The sequence below is a fragment of the Rhineura floridana genome, chromosome 3 (assembly GCF_030035675.1).
Source record: "Rhineura floridana isolate rRhiFlo1 chromosome 3, rRhiFlo1.hap2, whole genome shotgun sequence".
Classification (NCBI taxonomy): domain Eukaryota; kingdom Metazoa; phylum Chordata; class Lepidosauria; order Squamata; family Rhineuridae; genus Rhineura; species Rhineura floridana.
In genome coordinates, this window is record NC_084482.1 from 84,694,646 (window position 1) to 84,716,573 (window position 21,928).

General features: G+C 41.0%; 1 protein-coding gene across 6 annotated transcripts in view; it reads right to left on the bottom strand.

Moving 5' to 3' along the window:
* The window catches only part of LOC133380134 (rho GTPase-activating protein 7-like), a 135,633-nt gene that overhangs the window by 19,331 nt on the left and 94,374 nt on the right, over window positions 1-21,928 (bottom strand). For 4 of the 6 annotated variants that reach the window (XM_061616795.1, XM_061616799.1, XM_061616796.1 and 1 more), the window contains exons 2-7: window positions 12,097-12,168; window positions 8,599-8,680; window positions 6,081-6,144; window positions 3,035-4,395; window positions 2,544-2,714; window positions 1,378-1,537 (exon numbers count right to left, since the gene is read on the bottom strand). In XM_061616795.1, coding sequence (XP_061472779.1) covers window positions 1,378-1,537; window positions 2,544-2,714; window positions 3,035-4,395; window positions 6,081-6,144; window positions 8,599-8,680; window positions 12,097-12,168 — 1,910 coding nt within the window. Of the gene's footprint in view, window positions 1-1,377; window positions 1,538-2,543; window positions 2,715-3,034; window positions 4,396-6,080; window positions 6,145-8,598; window positions 8,681-12,096; window positions 12,169-18,937; window positions 18,958-19,453; window positions 19,618-21,928 lie in introns of those variants that run through there. The other 2 variants (XM_061616797.1, XM_061616800.1) reach the window with 2 other exon arrangements.

Here is a 21,928-nt window from a genome sequence, read left to right on the forward strand (position 1 = left end):
TCCCTGTGAGGCTAGTCCTCCCCAGCTGGCTAGGGCCTGCTCAGCTTGCCACAGCTGCACAAGCCAGTCCCTTCCTTGTCCACAACTGCCAGCTGGGGGGCAACTGGGCTCCTTGGGACTATGCAGCTTGCCCACGGCTGCACAGGTGGCAGGGCACGTAACCCCTGAGCCACTCACTGTGGGGGTGATGTCTAGCTGGCCCTTGACACCCAGGAGACACGAGCGGGGATTTGAACACAGACTCTGGACTCCCAGCCAGGCTCTCCTCCCCACTGTTGATAGGAGACCTCTATTTCTCTCAGAGGACTTTTTTGTAGGTGAAGCTTGTCTTCTACAGCAAGGAGTCCCTCTTCTGCTTGTTTCCCTTCACGTGGTCACTCCACTACTAGGAACACAGTGCACATCAGGTAACGTTGATCCAACAGCCGTAACTTAAATGTCCTGGACCATAATGACATGGCTTACATGCAAGTTAATTGCTTGATTATGCAACCTCTGGTGATGAAGGTGAAGATGTGTGAATTCATCCTCAGCCTGTCTGCCCAGCAATCCTTATGGCATTCTGCCTCATAGCAATTTTTGTGTGTCCACCACATAAACATTAGACTCAGTAGGCTCAGATTTGTTTTTCAGAATTTTCACTCATCATGCAATTTTTACACACCAAAAGTTATTTGCATGTATATCCATGTACACAACATTGGAGTAAGAAGCAGCTCTAATAAAGAGGAGACAAACGGCCTGGACGATGCAAAGGTATGAACAATGCTTTTCTCATCAAACAAAGAAGAAATCCAGCAGAAGAAATTGATGAGGTATATGGGGATAATGAATGTTTCAGGGTAAAATAAACTTTTATATCATGTAAAGAAAACTGCTCAAGTAAAAAGGTTGGAGCAACAACTATGAGGTAGATCATCAGACATTTGCCCAGGCTAATCACAGAAAGGTCTGTACCTATTTAATAGTATAAACTTTCATACAAAAGGACAGACAGACTTGCTAGCCTTATTATTTTCACTTACAAATCATGGAAAGCTAAGCTAGTGAAGATGAGGGTCTGAACATGATCTGAGCACTAGTGGACGGGGCAGTGGGGTTGCACTGCTCAACCGACCTTCCGCCTGAGTCAGTGCCGCATACTGGGATGGAGAGGGTGAAGGGGAGGGAGCAATGAGGTTGGCATGGTAAAAATGCACCAGTCAGAATGCTGGATTGGCTCCATTGGCACATTTGCACCATGCCTGTGTCACCACCAACCCAACCCTCTCCCTCTCCCCTCCATGCAGAAGCGACTCAGCCCGAGGGAAGTCAGGTGAGTGGCACAGGCCCACCACACCGTCCGCTAGTGCTTATGAGAGTGTTTCATACTTATACCTGGTCAAGAAAATGGTTTCTTAAGTAGTCTATGGCTTGGAGGATGCTCTTTGGAAGAGGATGACTTGTTCTCTGGACATTTAATAGCAAAGGGACTCCAAATACATTTTTGTCCTTATAGTCTGGGGCTTTTATTTTTCTGATGAACTTTGGAACAGTCCTGAAAAGACAGAAGTAATTCATTAGCTTACACAGTTTTTAATGTAGTTCTGAGCATATCAGTGTGTGTGAATTCATTTACAGAACACAAAAGGATCAGGAAGACACAATTAGCAATTCTAACATACTAGTTTATATAGGAAGTCAGCTAGTTAGGTGTATTTACTATCAAAGTAACAGGAAAAGAAATGTAGCATTGGAGCTGTTGCATTTGCAACCTTTAAAAACAATTAATTACCAAGTAACCTCCCAATAGAAGTTTTGCCACTTTTGTATTTGTTATGCCCTACAAGAAGTTGTTGGAATATGAAAATCCAAGTTGCTTTAGGCTGAGGGACAGCTACTTACTGCACAGCTAGCTACCTTCCAGCTCCCTACCCTTCATCTCCTGCTGCCCTTCTTTGTCCATTTCAATCCCCTGCCAAAGCATTCCTCCAAATTTTGCAAACCCCAATTCATTTCTATGCAAGCAAAAACATCAGCATAAATATAGTGAGGATTCAGTACCTCAGATGTTAGGGGTAAAATTTATGCTTAGATCCAGCTATATGACCTGCTGAATTACTGCCTGTCATATCTGAAAGGGAGCACTGCTCAAATTCTAAAATTTTCCACCATCACAGCACAAATTTCACAGACTAAGGAATTGGAGCGTCCAAGGCACAAGATGATGCAAAAGTGGGAAAAGGTATATGTGTTGGGAACAACTCTGGTGAACAGGCACAGGAGTAATGCTCACAGATGGACAGGTAAAAGGAAGATCGCTGGGGGCCTGGACTGGAAGCACTGCAAGTGGAATGTACTGTGAAGTCATTTGCAAACATAGTGTCCCTGCTATGTATATAAAGCTAATTACCTTGTGTAAGTTGTCTTGGGAGGGTTTTGTCCTGAAAATCAGCATATAAGTACTTTAAACATATATATAACTCTAGCTCCATTTCTGATTAAAGACTAAATATTAAGTAATCCTTTCACTTCAGAAACTGTTGCACTTCATTCTAACTTACCAGTTCCATCCTTGCTTACTAGAAGGAGAGTATTTATCCATTAAAGTGGTCAGTTTTAACAAAGCCAACTTCTGCATTCGATTTAGGTGAGTGGCTGACTGGCAGCCAATTTGCAGAGAAAGACTTTCCACATTTGTGCCTTCCTCAGTAGACCAAGGTCTCCTCTCACACCTACAGAACAAAAAATTGTTTCAGTGCTCTTCAGTGCTGGTAGCATTTCCAGACCCTTTTCTCTTTCTAAAGCTGCACACCCACAGAATGTCACTATTAATTTCAAACTACCTTGTGAAAGAACACGGTACTTCAGAGACAAAACTATGTGAGGATCAAGCACCAAAATGTCAAGGCACTTTACACTCAGTCAAATTATTCTCAATATTAAATCATTAATTCAACTGCCTTTACGCTATGCTGGTCTGAGTCCAACTGATTAACCTACAACCCAGATTTCATTTTTTATTCTTTGCTACTTCAATAAGTATATAGCTGACCTGATGGAATGTGCTGGTGTCGGTCTCATCCCTGATTCCATTACATATGCCAGTTCTGTGAGGCCATGTTCCCCGGAATTCTCTTCACCATCAGTAACTGACAATTCTGGCAATTTCTCTTCTGGATGTTTTTTAATGTCAACACGGATCTCCTTAGGGGATGATGGGCATGGAGAGGTGGACTGGTTGGAGTAACTGGCAGAGTCGGAGTCCCCATCATCAGAGAATTTCTCTGTCCACTGACTGACCAACTTCCTGAGCCCATTAACATGTTCCATAACACTGTCTAGTTCTGTAAAGACATCGTCATCACCAATCTCTGGTGCATCCATTTTGTTAAGATGATTGCCTGGCACATTGTCGTATATGCTCAGTCTGTTATCCATCAATGAAAGAGAGCCAGGTGGAGTTTCAGGCTCCTGAGAACCAATTTGAGCCCTGTTTCTCTGGCACCCATGAAAACTCCCTGTTCTCCAGTTCACAGAAGTGTTGTCTACGGGAGACAAGAGGCTGTAGGTAAGCGCTTTGGGGAAAGTCCCAGGCTTATGGCCTTGTGGTACCTGAAATACTTTGTCCTTGTGTAAATGTATCTCATTTTTGAAGTTATGCTCAGAGAGATCACTCCACAAGGCAAACTTGCTGGGATCAAATTCTCCTCCGTACATTCCTCCTCTTTTACTGTGTCTCCTCGCTTTGATAACAGGGCTTGGAGTGCTCACAGTGCTGCTGTTTTCAGACTGGCTGCTACTGCTGCAGGTCTGTGGGGAATAAGAATGTGGCATTGTCTGACTCTCAGATGTGTCAGGAATACTTACACAATTGAAGTTTCTCAGCTTTTCTTCATTTAGTCCCTCTATAAGAAGAGGCTCGCTAATAACGGGCTTGGCCTTTGAATGTGCTTCTCTCTTCAAACTGCAGCTTCTTAGGCGCAGCTTCTCCATTTTCTTTAAGAAACTCCTTCCCTTTTTGTGGGATGGTTTATCCAAGAGCTTGTCCTCACTAATTATATTCAAGGTTTCACTTGGAGAAGAAGAGCAACTGAAAGTAGAGTCAGGAGATGCCAATATATTTGAGGAGCACGTTGAAGAGCTCCTGCTCACCTCAGCCTCCTCAAAAGTTTTTGGAAAGCTGATTAAGTCACTGTCCCCACTGCTAGAACTGTGAACTGAAGACTCATCATTTCTCTCCTCTTGATCAGAAAATGCTATATACCCACTTCCAGAGTTCTTAAGTCTAAGACCGTCAAGGACTGGTGCACCAGAACCTTCTGAGCATTCCAGGCGAGACCATCTCTGACTACATTTCTCGTAAGTCCATTTGGTACTTATTGCACAAGGTTCGTCTTCTTCAGATTCATCACTCTTAAGAGAAAAAATTAAAATATGTGACAGATAATCAGAAACTTGAGTGGCGATTCATTCTTGTTTTACTATAGTGCATTATGTGCCTGCTAGTGGTAGCTCTCCCATTCCCCCAGAAAGCCCCTCCCAAACCTCAGGGGACTCCCCAGACTCCAGAGACATATTCCATGAGGTGAAAAACAGTGATGCTGGAAGAGGAACTTCCACCCAGCCAGCATATGTAGAACTGCTACGTGCAGACTCATGGACTTCGTTTTTGAATCCAAGCTACTTAAGCAAGTCTGATTGTTTTCAGTGGGAGTTACTAATGACTGGTGTACTGGGGCTCTTTAGGATTTGAAGTGACTTTTAAACTGCTTGAGAACCATTTCTGTTTAATGTTGGCTTAGTTTCTTTTACTTTACATTGGCTCCTATTTAGAGTACTAATGCAGTAAAGTCAAAATGAGCAATTCAGAGTTCAACTTTAGGGGTGGGTTCTTACATTACACCATTTGGCGTGGGCACCAGTCCTTCCTGTACTGCCAGAGTAGCACAAGAAGCATTGAGCCATGTCTGAAGAACTCATGCTACAGCCCCCTCTCATTGGTATGACATTGGTATATGTCAACCCTTTGCAACCTGGATTAAAGCCAAGGTGTGGAGTGTTGGGAGCACTACAACAGTTCCCACACTGCCAGAGTAATACAAGAACTGGCTTAAGTCTTATCCTACACATGGAGCAAAATTCCCATGTGGTGGCATAAACTATATCACTGTAGATGGGAAATGTCTTTTTTGAAAGTTCCTCCCATATTAAGAGAGAGAGTTGCCCTGCCTCCAAAAAGCTATCAGCCCACTCCCTGCTGTGCTAGTTTTCTACTCTAACATACAATACGACTTGGGACAGTCCATTGGTACCTACTGAAGAACTACCTTTTCCAACAAGGCTTTTTAAGTAGAGATCTTTATCCCAGTCTGCATCTGTGTTAGATTTGAAATGGTTTTTATATATGGAATTTTTAAATGTTTATATGAATTATGTGGAATTGTTTTTCATTGTTCTTACATACGGAATTATTTTTATTGTTGATATCTGCATTAAGAAATCCCTTCAGGATATTTTAAGGGAAGCAATTTGTAAATGGAATCAAATTAAACGTAGTATTGTGGAAATATGGTATCCATATAATATTCATGACGCAGACTGTTGAGTCCTCCTCACTTTGTTCAATTGCTGACAATAAGAGCCCCATTCAGTGTTTAGCTGAACACATTAAGGCCCAAACTGTGTAGGGGGTACAAGGCCATGCATGATGCCCCAATCCCCAACATCCTTGCATGGGATGCCCCCAATTTCTGTGTGTTGTGGGCAAAGGTCTGAAGAGAGAGCCAGTTAAGGATGTTCCTGCAATTAGGAAAGTCTGATGAAACCAGACCCCTACATAGTTTGTCCCTCATCCATTTGGCTAAGGACTGAACAAGAACTTAGAATGTTTCAAGCATGTTTGTAACGGGGGGAAAGTTCAGCACAACAAAACTCACAAATAGTTGCCAATAACAATAACAACTAACTTCTGCTTTCTGATTACTAAACTGAAATGGTTAGAAATCTCTCAGTAGATCATAATCTTACATGACAACACCTTTGATTTATATTGATGGATGGATGTTTTTTAAAAAGGACTGCATAATGTGGACACATACCCTCTTTCTTTGCCGACTTATTTCCACCTTCATTGCTGCACACTTATTCAGTGTATTCAAACGTCTGGGGGTAAGGAAAGGACACATTCAGTCATTTAACTTGAGGTTTCTTCTACTCTTGTACTAAATGGCACTCAAACCACCTAACTTCTTACACAAAGTTGACTTATAATTTAATTAAGCCACCTGCATTTTTCTCCAGTGGTCCACTAAGGATAGCTGGATATTGCTGAAGCTAAGGCATGCTGAAAGTAGACCTACTGAAATCAATAGATGAGTTATTTCAGTCCATTGATTTTAGTGGGTCTACTCTGAATATGACTAACATTAGATATCACCCTGCATTTCTCTATTAATGCTCTTAAGCACACACATGGGAACATGCACAAAATCTTGTCTTTGTAATACAAAAATAGTCAAAATGTCAAGTGCAAGACAAGTGCCTGGCAGAATCTTCTTGAGGTACACACAGAAAGATTTTAAAGAATGATAAACAACCATTTTACTCTTTCAGCTACTTCCTTAAGTAGTTTAAGAATGTGGAGAAAAGTTACATAGGAAGAATTTCAGTGTCAAATTTCCCAAATGCTACTTTTTATTACATGCTGAATTCAAGGTAAAACACATAATATATTATCAGTTTGCTGATGTGCCCTTTTCTTCTGTGCAGCAAATGAAGGGGGGGGGAAATACTGGAATATGTGTCATTTCCAAGAAAAGTTTGATTCTTCCATAAGTGGCAAATCTCAGGTTCTTACAAATCCATTGGTGAACATTTGGCACCCACTTATTTTTCCATTTTTGCACAAATTTGATAAAAATCTCATCAATGAATAAAAATGTTGCCAGTTCAGACCTGACTATGTGAAAAGAGACTTGCTCTTTTTATCTTGACTAGCTATGTAAAAAGGAATGAAGGCCCAAACTGTGTTAGTGTGGGTTACATGGAGCTTTTAAGTAATCTCTTGAGGAACAAAACAGCTTTAAACAATAATGTTGTGCAATTTGTTTACAATTAAGCAATTACTCTGGAACTCCCCTGGGGTGGGGATGGGTAGGAGCTGCATAATATGTAGGAAAGGTACTGTTGCCTTAAAAAATGAAATTATAAAGTGTACCTATATTACTCCAGCTGCTCCCACAAGATGCAGTAATGGCCACCAGCTTGGATGGCTTTAAAAGAAGATTAGACAAATTCATGGAGGACAGGGCTATCAATGGCTACTAGTCATGATGGCTGTGCTCTGCCACCCTAGTCAGAGGCAGCATGCTTCTGAAAACCAGTTGCCGGAAGCCTCAGGAGGGGAGAGTGTTCTTGCACTCGGGTCCTGCTTGCGGGCTTCCCCCAGGCACCTGGTTGGCCACTGTGAGAACAGGATGCTGGACTAGATGGGCCACTGGCCTGATCCAGCAGGCTCTTCTTATGTTCTTATGTTCTTATGCTCTGGCAAAATGTCAGCATTTCTTTTGTGCCTGCCAGCATCTTACCAAATCATTTTTTAAGAAGAACTCCAGTGTCTAACCTTGCAAATGTTGCTACTTTTATGCACTGTTGTTTGGGTCCTAATATTCCTAAACATTAGGCACCATGAAAGGTACGGAGTTCAGGGTGAGAAGGATGAATATAAGTGTAGCTACAAAAAATAATGAAGTCAGAAGATAAGGGATGTTGGGAGGGGGAGTTGGCCATTGTCCAGTTGGACAGTACATCATATAAAGTATCCTGCTTAGTTTTCCAGAACATCAACAATCCAAAAACGCATGCATTTTCAGTTCATTCAAAACTATTTCTAGGATATCTCAAACTTGCCGGAGCAGGCTCACTGCTGGAAAGCAATTTCATGACAGCAACATGGCAGCAATAGTCCTAGCTTTGAGAGGAAAAAGCCTTTTGAAGACTTGTGTATTGATATATGAGTCAGGCCTGGCACCAGCAGGCAGCCAGGGTAAGCACTGGCCAAGGGCCCCTGGTGCTGAGAGGGGCCCCTGGTGCTGGGACAGAGCTGGTGTAGCTCCTGATTAGAGATTTGTACTAGCATCAGATCTCAAAGCGTGCACCCTGTGGCCCAATACTGGCACAGATCATGGAGCAGCAGCCACCCTCCCAGGCAACACCACCTGCTGGAGCAGGCTAGCCACACAACTTCCTGCAGAGCCAAATTAGCAGGCTAGATGCGCATGTTTTCCATCACCCAAGATAGGGGGGAGTGTTGACATGCCCTCCTCCATCTTGTGTGATGGTAGGCATATGCGCACAGCACGCTAATCTGTTGACACAGCTGGGCCTATTTAAGACCCTGGCAGCAGCAGTTGAGCCGCCGCCACCTTGAAGGTCCCCTGCAGTCTGGTGCTGGCACTGATATCAGTGTTTACTACTTATATATACTTTAATAACAAAATACCTATGCAACAATGCATCTCTCTTCAGACATCCAAACAAGAATCTAGTAAGATACATGCTTAGTAATGCCTCAGGTTGCCAGTCCTAGACATCTATTTAATTCAAACCAAGGTTTACCTGTACAGGGATTCTATTGCATCTTGGTCTAATAACTCATGATCTTTTCTCACAGTTTTGATGTCAATGGGAAACTGCATATCTACAAGACAGAGTTCACAACAGTAGATTATTTTTGGGAGGTGGGTGGGTGGGTGAGATTAATTCACAAATTCAAGTCCATAGTATTGTTTTTGTGTTGATAGACACCAGCCACAAAATGGTCTAAATCTCTGCAAAGAAGAAAACTTAGATTTATGATCAGCACACAATCATCTTGCAAGCTGATATAATTCATTTTAATAAACCTCAAAATCAAGAGCTTCTTTAAAGACAAGTGCATACTGGCCTAGTATGCACGATACAGTAAACTAAATGATGGCTTATGAAGAATGCACAAATGCAATTGCTCCCTAAGAGGAGCTTGCACCCACTTTGCTCTTCCTCGGTCCTTTTAGCTCAGTGCAGCAGCTAAGCCAAGAACCAACCTTGGCTAAGGACGAGAGAGCTCAGCCATGTGCCCATGTGACACACTAAGCCATTGCTGAGCTAAAATGACAAGAGAGGAGCAAGGTGGATACAGTCTCCTTCCTAGGAGCCCATGTATTCATGCTAAGTCACGGTTTGGCTTAGAGGAAGGTATGGATGCAACCACTGACAATGAAAAGTTCAACCCCTATTTCCACTGCCCACTCAAACACAGGAACATGCAGATAGCACAATTCAAGGACTCATAGCATTATCAAGATTCTATCATGAGATAAGTTACTTATAGAGACCGTTGAATTTTGATGCTTTAATTTTGTAAGACTTATAAAGCAACATTTTTCTTTATTCTGATACAACTAAAACTGTTTATTCTCTCATTGCCACCACACCTTGGAAGAAGACTCATGAGACAGAAAGGTCATATTTATTCAAATATAACAATAGAAAATCTGCCAAACAATAACCACATTATGTAAGCACAGGCAGGTTGGTTGGAATCAACATATATAAAGGAAAGCATCCCTCCACTCGCCTGGGCATGTACACAGCCACATTCCATGGCTCCCTAGTCAAGGACTGGAAACAAACCCTCCCTCCCTGTTATGTGAGCTATGTGAACTCACCATGTGCAGCCAGGTTCCACTGCCCAGCATTTGCCAAGGTGCACCAGGCCTCAAGGTCAGCCCCAAGGACCCCTCAAACTGAAGGCTGTGGATGTGACTCAAGAGTGCCCTTAACCTCAGGGCGCCTGTCAATTAAATGTGTACATTCCCTTGCCTGCCACATGGAATGCCAAACAGACAAAATATGTACATTAAGAGAAAATCAAAGAACCCTACAGTGTGGAGTAGCCAAAACAAGGTGTCTCAAGGGCCAATCAGGGTTTCCCCCCAAAATCCCTACCTTCCCATGGAAAGGGTGACTAGTAAAAATCCACACTATAACAGGAGGGCGCTGTGAAAGAAAAGAAGTGGAATGGGCAAAGCTGCCCCCTTCCTACTGGGCACTCCAGTCCATGAGATCCCCAGGGCCCTCTCCCTCTGGGAGAGACCAACTCGAGTCTTCTTCCAAAAAGGGGTGTGTGGCAAATTTGCACCCGTAAAGAGTGGGAGTAACATTGTCTCTTGCACTGACTATTGCAACTAACTTCTGCTTGGCCTTTCTGCCTCTTTCCTCTTCATTTTACACTCTCTGCTCCGCTTGTTGCACATTTCTCCTCTTTTCAATTCCCTGTTAATTCTCATATTGTTTAAACATCTCCTAATAACTCTTACATTCTCCTGCTTCCACATTTATATTTATTCTCCACTCTGTTCATACCCTTTCATGGTCTCATTTCTCTGGTGCCCTTCTCCTTCAATCCAGGATTACACCCTCCAACCCACAGTTCTGCTGCTCCTTACCACTGGAGCTCTTGCCTCCTGGCATCCATCCAGGTCCTTCTATGGTGTGTTTTAAACATTCAGTTAAAAGCTCATCTCTTCACACCAGGAATTTTTAATTCATCCCCTAAATTTACCATTTTCCCTGTTTGCCTTCCCTTGTGTGTTATATTACCGTTTTATTAATATTTATTGATTTACAGTATTAATAGGCCATTGTATAAAAGTGTTTAAGGCAGTACACAATAAGAAATAAAACCATTTAAAATCCAATAGCAATGAAACACAAAAAGACAAGTCACAGAGTAAAAGACAGCTTAAAGCCAATACAGAGTAAAAGGTCTTCATCAAAATAGGTGCCAGGCAAGCCTCTCTGGAAGGACGTGTCACAGCTGGGGCAACACCACTGTAAAGCCCTCTCTCCTGTTTCTACCTGCAGTACCTCACTCGGGTGGGGGCACTCAGAGTAGTTGAGTCTGTGTCTCAATTTTGGGTTTGTCTCTATTTCTAGGGTGTTAACTTGTGTTTTATATAAAATCACTGAACAAACACCACCACCTGGTAATGCTGTTGACAAACTGAGGCGACTAGGAGACAGAGGTTGCCTAGGTTGGTTTGTCAAAGAAGTCCCATTCTGTGGACAACACTTCCAGGGAATATGGACTCAAAAGCACAATCCTTTTACATTGTTGTGGTTCTTTTTCACAACTTAGGGGCTGTGGTTTCCTACTTTCAGCTAGAATGAGAGAACGATTGCAAGGACTGAAGAGGAGCAAACTACAGTCTCATCTCTCCAGTTCTGGATGCACCATGTTGAAAATCTAAGAGATGGTGGAGGACTCTCAAGCCACCCTTTTTATAACTGCCAGCAACTGAAATCCAAGCAGCGCAAGGGCTGTCCATTCAAGAAATGAAAAGGTGAACGGGAGCAGGAGACATGAGACTTTCCAGTCCTCTGTGTTCTGGTGCTATTTTGGACACTCATCTGTGACAGAAGAGAGTGGGATGCAGGGGCACTCTTTGCTTCAGCTCACATTCAATGAAGCAGCTACATTCAAGCTCAGGCATGTATGTGTTTGCAACATACCTAATCTTGCACTGTTTTGTCAGACAGATTTTTAAAAAAACAGATAATTCAGTTTGTGACATACAGACACCGGTATGGCCACCTATCAGCTTCATGCAAACATGAATTAAGCTGGCCCACAACAGTCTTCCCATTGTCAGCCCACAATATTGGAAGGTTTTGGGAGGAGGAAACTTCCTCTTCCTCATAGTTTTCTACATCATATCGGCAGGAAGCAACCCAGTTTGTGCCCCAAGAGGGAATGGGTGCTCCTGTCAAATTTTCCAAATTCTGTAATGGAGCAAGGACATCGCCATCACTTGCTACCTAAATTGTGAACGATAGCTTAAAAACCTATTTAATTGTTTCTACCTACAACTAACCCTATCCTGCACATTCCTTTCCATGTTCCAATTGCCTACTGTACACAAATAAGCTTGGAGAAACTTGCAGTGGTTGATATTTCTGTATAATTTATTGTATTTTGGACAACCACAACTTTGCCCATTACAAATGGAAGGAACATCTTTTGAATACTTTTCCATTATTCTAAGTTTCAGAATGTCATGGGTGAAGTAGTACCTTCAAACATCTGAGCATATTGGGGGAAGCCAGCAGCCTTCAGCCAGTCACAGACTTCTTTGGCCTCAATTTCTGAAATAAAACAAACACAAATTAAAAGTTTAATATTCCAATACTGGGCAAGAAAAACCACTACTAAGTCATGCTATTAGCTTGAAATTAACCTACTGGTTTTCCATCTCCAGAAAATCAGTTTTCTTTCACTCCCACCTTGTTAATATATTACTCTTTATACACAAACCTCAGTATGAGTATCCAAGCATACAACAGATTTCATTTGATTTACAGCTGAATCTAAACTAGTGGCACTGATAGTATAATAGCTTCATGTAGCACCTGTAGAGATTTTCCTGCTCAGAAACAGGTTTTTTATGCCCAGAATAAGTGAGCTCAAAAGCAACTAACCTAACCTAACTAACCTAGGGTTGCCAGGTCTCCTTTTTTTGGTCTGAGACTCTGGTTTCTGGGGGTCCCCTCCGGCTCTCCGGCTGACCTACCTTAATCTCCGGACTCTCAGCTTCAATTTTAAAAAAAATTAAGTTTCTAGGTGGTCTGGTTCCCGGGATATACACCAAAACATCAGCCGCCCCCCACAACTGTTAAATCTGTTTAACGGATCTGTTATAGCAGCCAGGATGGCAACTGGATTGGGCTGATGGGAGTTGTAGTTCAAAAAAAATAACTTTTCCAAGCTGTGGGTCTAACCCAGAATTGTAGGATTGTAGCCAGTAAGTGAAGCCAGGGTTGTGATTTGTTGACCCAGGCAGTGCCGACACTTAATTGCAATGTCAGGAAATGGTGGCTTTGAGATCTTCAGTTTGAGTAAGCTTAAAGTTTTTTTTCTCTTGTATGCAAGAGTCAGACCCTGGGCTGTTGGAGAGGGCAGTGCTTTGAAAACCTTCGCAATATGAAACTATTTAATCCAATACTTGCTTTTCTGGGAGTAAAGCAATGCTAATCGCATGTACCTGGAGTAAACCCCATTGAATTCATTACGACTGACTTTTGAATAGACATGGTTAGGATTGTGCTGTAAATTAATGGGACTTCTGAGTAAACATAACAAAGAATTGTGTTTGTGTTGTAAATCTTTCCCTCTCTCTCTAATCCTATTTTTAAAGCAATTAGGCAGGATTTACCTAGGTATCACATTTTTTATTATGTAGGAAACTAATACTGATTTAAAAAAAAATGTTCTGCAATGACCAACTGGTTTGACAATAAACTATTATATGGGGTGTATATTTACAAGTGTGTGTGTGTGTGTATGGAGTCTTTCCAACAACCCTGTGAGGTAGGGTTGGTGATTGGAAAACAAGGCAGCTCACAATAAGAAATAAATCCCTTTAAAAACCAATAACCATAAAACAAGTATAAACAATTGCAAAACAGCTTAAATTGGCATGATTCTGAATTTTGGTTGGGTGAATGAAGTTTATTTATTTATTTTTATATATGATTTGATTTATATCCCGCCCTTCCTCTCAGTAGGAGCCCAGGGCAGCAAACAAAAGCACTAAAAACACTTTAAAAATCATAAAAACAGACTTTAAAATGTATTAAAACAAAACATCTTTAAACACATTTTTAAAAGCTGTGACTCCAAAATTTATGTATTTTATTTACAATGGTTATATACTGCTTTGTTGTAAAAAATCTCAAAGCGGTTTACAGAAAGAATTAAAACAATAAAATTATTGGCAAAAACAGTTAAAGACATGTATTGAAAAACATTCAAATTAATAAAATCAACAATGAGTTAAAAACAGATTTAAAAACACAATAGCTTCTACATGCGTGATAGGCTTGCCTAAACAAAAATGATTTTAACAGGTGCTGAAAAGAGGCATCTGCCTCATGTCAATAGGCAAGGAGTTCCAAAGCGTAGGTGCTGCCACTTCATTGTTGTCATGTGCCTTCAAGTAAGTTTTGACTTATGGCGACCCTATGAATCAGTGACCTCCAATAACATCTGTCATGGACCACCCTGCTCAGATCTTGTAAGTTCAGGTCTGTGGCTTCCTTTATGGAATCAACCCATCTCTTGTTTGGTCTTCCTCTTTTTCTACTCCCTTCTGTTTTTCTGTATTGTCTTTTCTAGTGAATCATGTCTTCTCATTATGTGTCCAAAGTATGGTATGTGTCCAAAGTCAGAGGAAGGCAATGGTAAACCACCTCTGAATACCTCTTACCACGAAAACCCTATGAACAGAGTATCCAAAATGCTGCCACTTTACAGGACTGATTTCTTACAAGAGCAGAACAAGTACTATGTGGCACCCATAACATGGAAAGCACAGCTTGAACTTGGCCTGGTAGCAAATCAGCAACCAATGCAGATTTCAGAGCAGAGGTATTATGTACAGATAGGATCTCACTCATGTCAGCAATCATGCTGCAGCATTCTGCATTAACTGACTGGCTGCAAAGATTTTTTTAGTTTTGGTTTTCAGTTATGAATCCTGACTGGTTGTGGGATGTTAAGTTGTCTGCCTTACTCATAGGAATCTTGTTGTGTTTGCTATGGTATTGCATTTAGGAAAGCATCACTGTATTCTGTTTTTCATTTTCTGTTTGCATTTCATTTACCTTTAACCTCACTCCCTTACATCCACAGACGCAACAGCAGTGGTTGCATGTGCTCAGCTCAACCCCCTAAAACCCATTGATGATGCACCTTGTTGGTTTCATGGCAGTTTGTTTCTTGCCCAATAGTGGTAAAAGAGATTTCACATACTGGGAAGTGTGGCTGCAATTGTTGTTGTTCCCAAGCTGCTGCCTGTGAAGGTATACCAAACCATGTGTGTTTTCTCTCTGTCAATTATTACTCACTGGAATTGGGTTGGCTGTCAAAGTGAGTTTATAGCAGCCCACAGGGTAGACAGAAAGGGTAGAGAATCTTCTTACTGTTACTCATTTCTCAGACCTCTTTCTGAAGTGAAGGGTCAAATGTGTAAAGAAATTTGGAGCAGCCACATTAAAAGATAAGGGCAGAGCATTCCAGGCATAGCATTCCAGGCAAGGGGTTGCCAACCCTGCTTGGATATGGATGTCTTTGCAGAGGATCCCTAGTCAAGCTTTACCAACAGCACAATGCAAACTATATCTACTCAGAAGTAAGTCCTGTTGAGTTCTATGGGGCTTAGTCCCTTAGTAAGTGTGTTTAGAACTGAAGCCTTCAGGGGCATCCATCTTCACTCCCAAATGCTCCCATCTAACATCTCCACAACACTCGTCTCCTTTCTTCCTACAGTGGCCTTCTGGTGACTGGCCTGGCCTGGTGGCACTTAAACCCTTCTTGCCGAAAGCAAGTAGGCTAGATTAAATGTTTCCTACCCAGGCTCCATCTTTTAGCTAAGATTTCTAGTTTAATTTCCAATCAGATTTTTTTTTAATTGTATGCTCCAAGCAACAGTGATTGATGCTTAATGTATCATGCTTAATGACATCACTCGGGCCCACCCCCATGACATCACTCGGGCCCACCCCCATGACATCACTCAGGCCCGCCCCATGACATCACTTGGGCCCGCCCCTAAAATCTCAGGTTTTGGGATGCTTCTGACCTGGCAACCCTAAACTAACCATACTTTTGTCTAAATACTTAGAAATTATTTGTGAGGCACACTTTATACCTTTGAAAAATAATGGTGGTTTGAAAAGAGAAATAATACCACTAGCGTCCCAAAAATGCTTGTTGCTCTACAGTGTACAACTAGGCACTCTAGTGGTTTGGTAGCTATTCTATAGTGCTTTGAGGAAACAACCATCCTCCATATGCCCCACCTATTCCTAAAGTATTTTACTATTTGTTTCACAGCTCACTGTCTATAACACCTGGCATTTAGTTCATGAAAACAGATGTCAGGAACTAAAAATGAACTACTCATTCTGCGGCAATTAATAAAAATCCTGTGGCTAACACTATAACATTCCCACAGGAAAAAGGGAAAAACATAACTTTGCAGAGCTACAGAACATTCACCAGATGCCTTAAAAATGTAAACATGTTTAATATACTTCTAGAAGAGCATAGGCCAGCAGTCCCCACAGTGAACCAATATTGCAAGTTACTGTGTCTCTTGTGAAAAAAAGACCCCCAGAATGTTCTCTTGTCAAGTCCAGTTCATGTTACAGCCCTCATATAAGCTGAAAACACCCAAGGCTTTCTGTCTAAAAAGGGTCCTTCTACATACACACCAGCTGGCAGAGCCTTGCTGACAGAATACAGAATTATTAATTTATTGTGCACCTTTCCTCAAAACAGTTATCAACTTAGAGAAAGGTGTTGAAGAAATATTTCCAGAATTTCACAAGAATTTTGTTTTGTATTCTTAAGAAGTGAATTTTCAATCTCTAATTTTGTCCTAGTTCCATGCGATGATTAGGCAATTTTTATTGGTACTTGTCATTCCAAAACAAAGCACTATCAAGATGTAATATTGAGGAAAACACCTTTTCTTTTTTTAAAAAAGAATCTAAGGTAGGTAATCTTTTAAGAAGGCCCATGCAGAAGGTGGAAGCAGGGAGCTTTTCTTGGGAGAAGCTAAGACTGAAAGCCAAGAGGAAAGAGGTCGGCAAAGAATCAGGGCTTGCTATCACTGATGGAGGATAGATCAGAGTGGGTGCAGGAGAGTGCAGAAAAGCAGGAACTGAGGGAAGGAAGAGAGGTAAAGCAAATCATCTGTGCACCATGCAAAATAAAGCTGATTAACTCAATCTGGAAGTGCATTACTTCAAGTGTAAAGATGTGCCATCTGGCTCTGGCTCATTTCAAAACCCCTTTAGAGAGCAAGAATGTAATGGTGGAATATTCAACTGATACCAAGTACTCAATCAACAAGCTTCCCTGTTCAAAAGTTGGTGTTACCAATGCAGACAATCACCCGCAATCTCCAATGCCTCTCCTTACCTGGGAGAGGGAAAAAACCTTGAAACTAACTTGGAGCTGAAGGTTTGAGACTAGCAACATGGAGCACCACTGTGCCGCACATGCTGTAAAGTTTGTAAGGAGCTGAGAATATTTCACTTGGCATAAACATGCTAAACCAGTCAGCCTTGGAAGCATTTTTTAAAAATTAAAATTGACATAGTGACAATTACACTTCACACACATGCCACCAACAGAGAGAAAGTAAGCTTCAAGTGAAGCCATGTGAAGCCATTCTTAGTCCTATTTTTTTCTGTTAAAAGCTACTTAAACGAAGCTTGTTTTGCAGGAGACAGATTCTTAAACAGCTCAGAAATTGGCAGATTTTGCATAGATTATTCTCAAACTAGCTTTTCAATGACTGTTCCAATATCAGCCTCTTTTTGATTTTCAGATTGGGTTGAGCAAAATTTGCTCAAAAAAAAAAAGGAAAGAAAGAAAGAAAGAAAGAAAGAAAGAAAGAAAGAAAGAAAGAAAGAAAGAAAGAAAGATGACAGCACCTTATTCAGTTTATGGGACCACTAGCATATGGTGCAAGATTCCAGAGCGAGCTTTGACATGACCCCCTACTCTTTGCATGTAACACACATTTCCTGGCTTTCTAAACATTTAAATAGTTGAAAGTTTCCATTTCCTGCTGGCCTCATTACTCAAACATTAAAGAACAAGCAGAAGTTCCAAATGAATTGTTCTTCCTTAATAAAACTATCACTGCCAGATCCTTTTGAGAAATTATGCAAACATGTATTCTGAATTCTAGTTAATTTTTCATTTTGAATGCTGTACAGGACAAATACTTTAAACAGGATTCTACCAGGTCGTATCAACTTGTGCCTGAGAAAACAGCAAGAATATGCTATTAATCTTCTTCAGTGTTGAGGCAAAGATACCAAACAGGTACTTTCCTTAAGCAACATTTGCAACTGTGATTGAAGAAAATTAAGCTAATTTCCTCCAGGTATGAAGGGGACTAATGTTACATTACTGGACATAATTCACCATGCTTCCATTCTACTTATTTCCATAGGGCATGCGCTTATAATTACATCCATCATTAGGATTACTATGAAAACACATCAGATATACAAACAGAAAGTAATCAAACAGTAGGCTGGAAAAATTAAAACCAAACTTTATTTGGGACAAATGCAAATAGGACTAATGCCTGACATTTACAATTTATGGACATATTTGAGCCTCTGTTAATTCTGATGTTTGTGCTTTGTTAAAATGCTGTATTATTTAAAACTTTAAAAAATAAAAAAAATCCAAAGTATTTCACTTTGGCAATCTAAATCAGCAGTTACTTCTAAAAGATACTTGTTTAAAGCTATAAAATATAGACATGTACAGTTGTAAATAAATACTAAATGATTCATTATTAACAATCTAGTGGCGGAGGGGATATAATTCTACCGACATCCTATTTAATTACATCACCTGGACCACCTCCTTCAGCCATACATTTTATATGCAGTTTTTAATCTTAAATGCAAGCTAAACAAATTCTGTACATAATCTGTCTGAATATCACGACAAACATATTTGATGCACATCCACCATTTACAAAGGACATTCGAACTTTCCAAGTCCCAAGGTAATTGAGATTTGGAAGAGCTAAGAAAATCTCAAACATTCAGTCTCATCTTAGATTTTTAAAATCTCATACACTTCTCAAAAATAGGAGGTTTCATTAATACCGCCTTTTGCCTCTTTACATTTAGATTGTCACATTCAGGTGAAAACGCTATTGACATATCAATGGAATGTTATTTCAGGTCAAATGTATAGTATTTGCTTATAGCATTTCTATGCCACCCCATAACTGGAGTTCTTTGAGTGGTGTACATAAAAACTGTTAGCATAATATACATAAACATTATTATTATTATTATTATATGTTATTTATACCCAGCCTTTCGGCCAAACATAGGGTTGGATCTAGAGTTTGCTACCACTGGTGGAAGTATCACCCGATGCAGTTCTGCTAAGGAAGCTTCTGCCAGGAGAAAAGGTAGGAGGAGGCGGAGTACTTTCACTGAATACCACTTGCTCCTTCAAATACCAGTGCTACCTCCCATGCTGCTCAGTAGAGTCCTACAAATATGCTATGGAGCATATTTTCAGAAGGCATGTGGCTACAAGGGGGAACAAACTGACAAAAATTGTTTCCTCCCTCATTCCATCAACTTGATTCTTCCATTAGATCAGAAGCCCTGAAGGCAAAGACTGGATCCAACAGATTAAAATACAATCACATTATAAAAAATGCATCACAACACAGATTAAGCAATAAAATTGGACCATGGCAAATTAGACAGCCAGGACTCCAAAACCTTAAAAAGGCCCTAAATTACCCCTAAAAAACCTGGAAAATAAAATTATTTTGCCTGGTGCCAAGATAAATACAAAACAGGCAAGACTCACTTGGGATAGCATTTCACAAAGACGGCCTCCTGTCTGATAGCCACTTATCAGACCTCACTTGGCAGTGACATAAGGAGAAGGGCCACTGATGATTACCCCAAGGTTCAGGTAGGAATACGTGGGATGAAGCCATCCTACAGGTAGCCTAGCTCCAAGACTTCTGCCTTTAAAGGATAAAACCATTAACCAAAGGTTAATATCCAATCCCAGTTATCAATCTTACAGCCCTGTTTTGGACTAACTGAAGTTTCCATACTGTTTTAAAGGCGGGTGCGTGTACGACAACACAATGTAGTAATCTCAGTGTCCTATATAGAACTGGCACTACAGTCCTATGTTTTATCATTGGAACAAGACCCCCCCCCCAATTTGATCAGCTCTATTAAAAGGTATTATGGCAGCTTTGCTCCTACTGTATTTGTGCTAATATCTGTAAAGGTGTTCTCTCCTTCTCCTTGATATACTAATCTTGTTGAGGCAGCAAAACAAAAAGCCCAACACAATAAAAAAAATTACTCAACATTGCTGACTGGTTTTAAAGACAGAAAAGCAAGGTGCTCTAGAACTAAACTAACACTTTTGCCTCCTATTCTTCCTGTTCTTGGAAACGTGACTCTATTCTTCCCCCAGCACTTTCTCCATCTGCTCCAGAACCAGAGTCAACATGCATGGGGTCTATCTGTCTGACAGCTGCAGCAGCCAGATGCCACACTCTGGAATGCACATTACCTATAGAACCAGAGTCTATCCCATCAGCAACTGTTGTATGGGTCATTGTTGGCTGTGGCTGAAGCTGGGGAGTTAATGACGAGTGCAATACAAGGTCATGTTGCAGATTCTTTTTATTAGTTCTTCCACTGCTGAAAACAAACATTTTCATATACTGTCTCAGTCACTTATTATTATTTACACATATGTATCTGCAAAAATCACAATAAAGTAAAATAACTCTAAATCAAATAACCTTTGTATGCCATAAAAGCCAAACTATGGCTTAGCGCAGGGACTCCCAAACTGTGGCCTTTGGACCACCAATGATCCATGAGCTTCATTCAGGTATATCCTAGGTCAACCACTAAAATCATCTGTAGGAGCATAGCTGGCTGTTACCCCCACACCAGTTGGTGAGGATCATTTGACATCAACATGAAATTGAGACTTCATTATTATTTGCCCACTCCTGTGGAATGCTCTTCCAATAAAGACTCAGCAGGCATCTCCTACATTAACCTTCAAATGTTTGCTGAAAATGTTTCTTTGCCAGCAGGCTTATACAGTTAAGAAAAACATTTTCCATAATAATCAGCTAGTTATCTGTTTCAAATTTTGTGTGGTTTTTACTGTATTATAATTGTTGTAAACCAATTTGATATTTTTAAATAAATTGTGGTATTTATTTATTTAAATAAATAATTAAAAAAAACATATTTATATAAATAAAAAATCACACACACACCTCTGCCTGACAATACTGTTGGGTACAACACACCAACAAGTAAGTAACATTGGTAATAGTTTTCCCACCCAGTCATCAGTGATGCTTTAGCAGACACAGAGAAACAACCTAACAGCTCCAATTCACAAGGTGCCTATTGTATCAGGATAGTAGTGTCTTTACTGTAGAAGTGAATAGTATTTTGCAAGTAAAATGGATAAATCATCTGTTCATAAGAAGAACCTGCTGGATCAGGCCAATGGCCCATCTAATCCACACAGAGGGTACCGGAATATAAGGTCAAGAATGGGATGTCCTCTCTTTCCCTTTCAGTCTGATGCTTCAGTTACACATTTACAAGTAGCAGCAGCTCATTCTGTTAACATTACCAGCCGTGTAGTGGTAAATTAATAAGTGCAGGGTCCCTTCATCATAGTCATGCTATCCCCCTCACAGCCACACACCCTTCTTCGCTTGCTCTCCATGGTCATCTCCACACTCCTCAGTCCTTCCCCTGCAACAACAGGAGCCAATCAGTCTGAAAGGTGAGAAGAGTCTTCTCAGTGGCTGACTCACCTCCTTTCACTCTGATTGGTTCCAATCGGTAGGCAAGGACAAGGACGTATGTTGGAAGACTTTTCTCAGTGGCTAACACACTCCAGTTTTATGCTTGTTGGCTCCTAGGATTCTGGAGACATAGGGATATGGCTGGCACCCTGCTCCCAAAACAGTAAGGGGTCTCAGCCCCCTTGAGACCCGGGATGGCTACATCCCTGACATATTACAGGTGCTGACTGAGAAGTTGTAAGCATCACTTCTGTCTCTACGGAGTAGGAACATCCGGCCTGATACATCTGGCAGCTGCTTATTGTTTGAGTCATGTAGCTGTTATGAGGCAGAGCTGGCAGTGAGTGAGTGAAGATCTAGCCTTAAATCGCCTCCGTAGATGTTTTCCCAACTGTCTGGATAGCAAAAGAGAGAACTGACCCTACATGCTCCAAAACTGACCTACATTCTTCAGAGCTGAGTTATGACTGTTT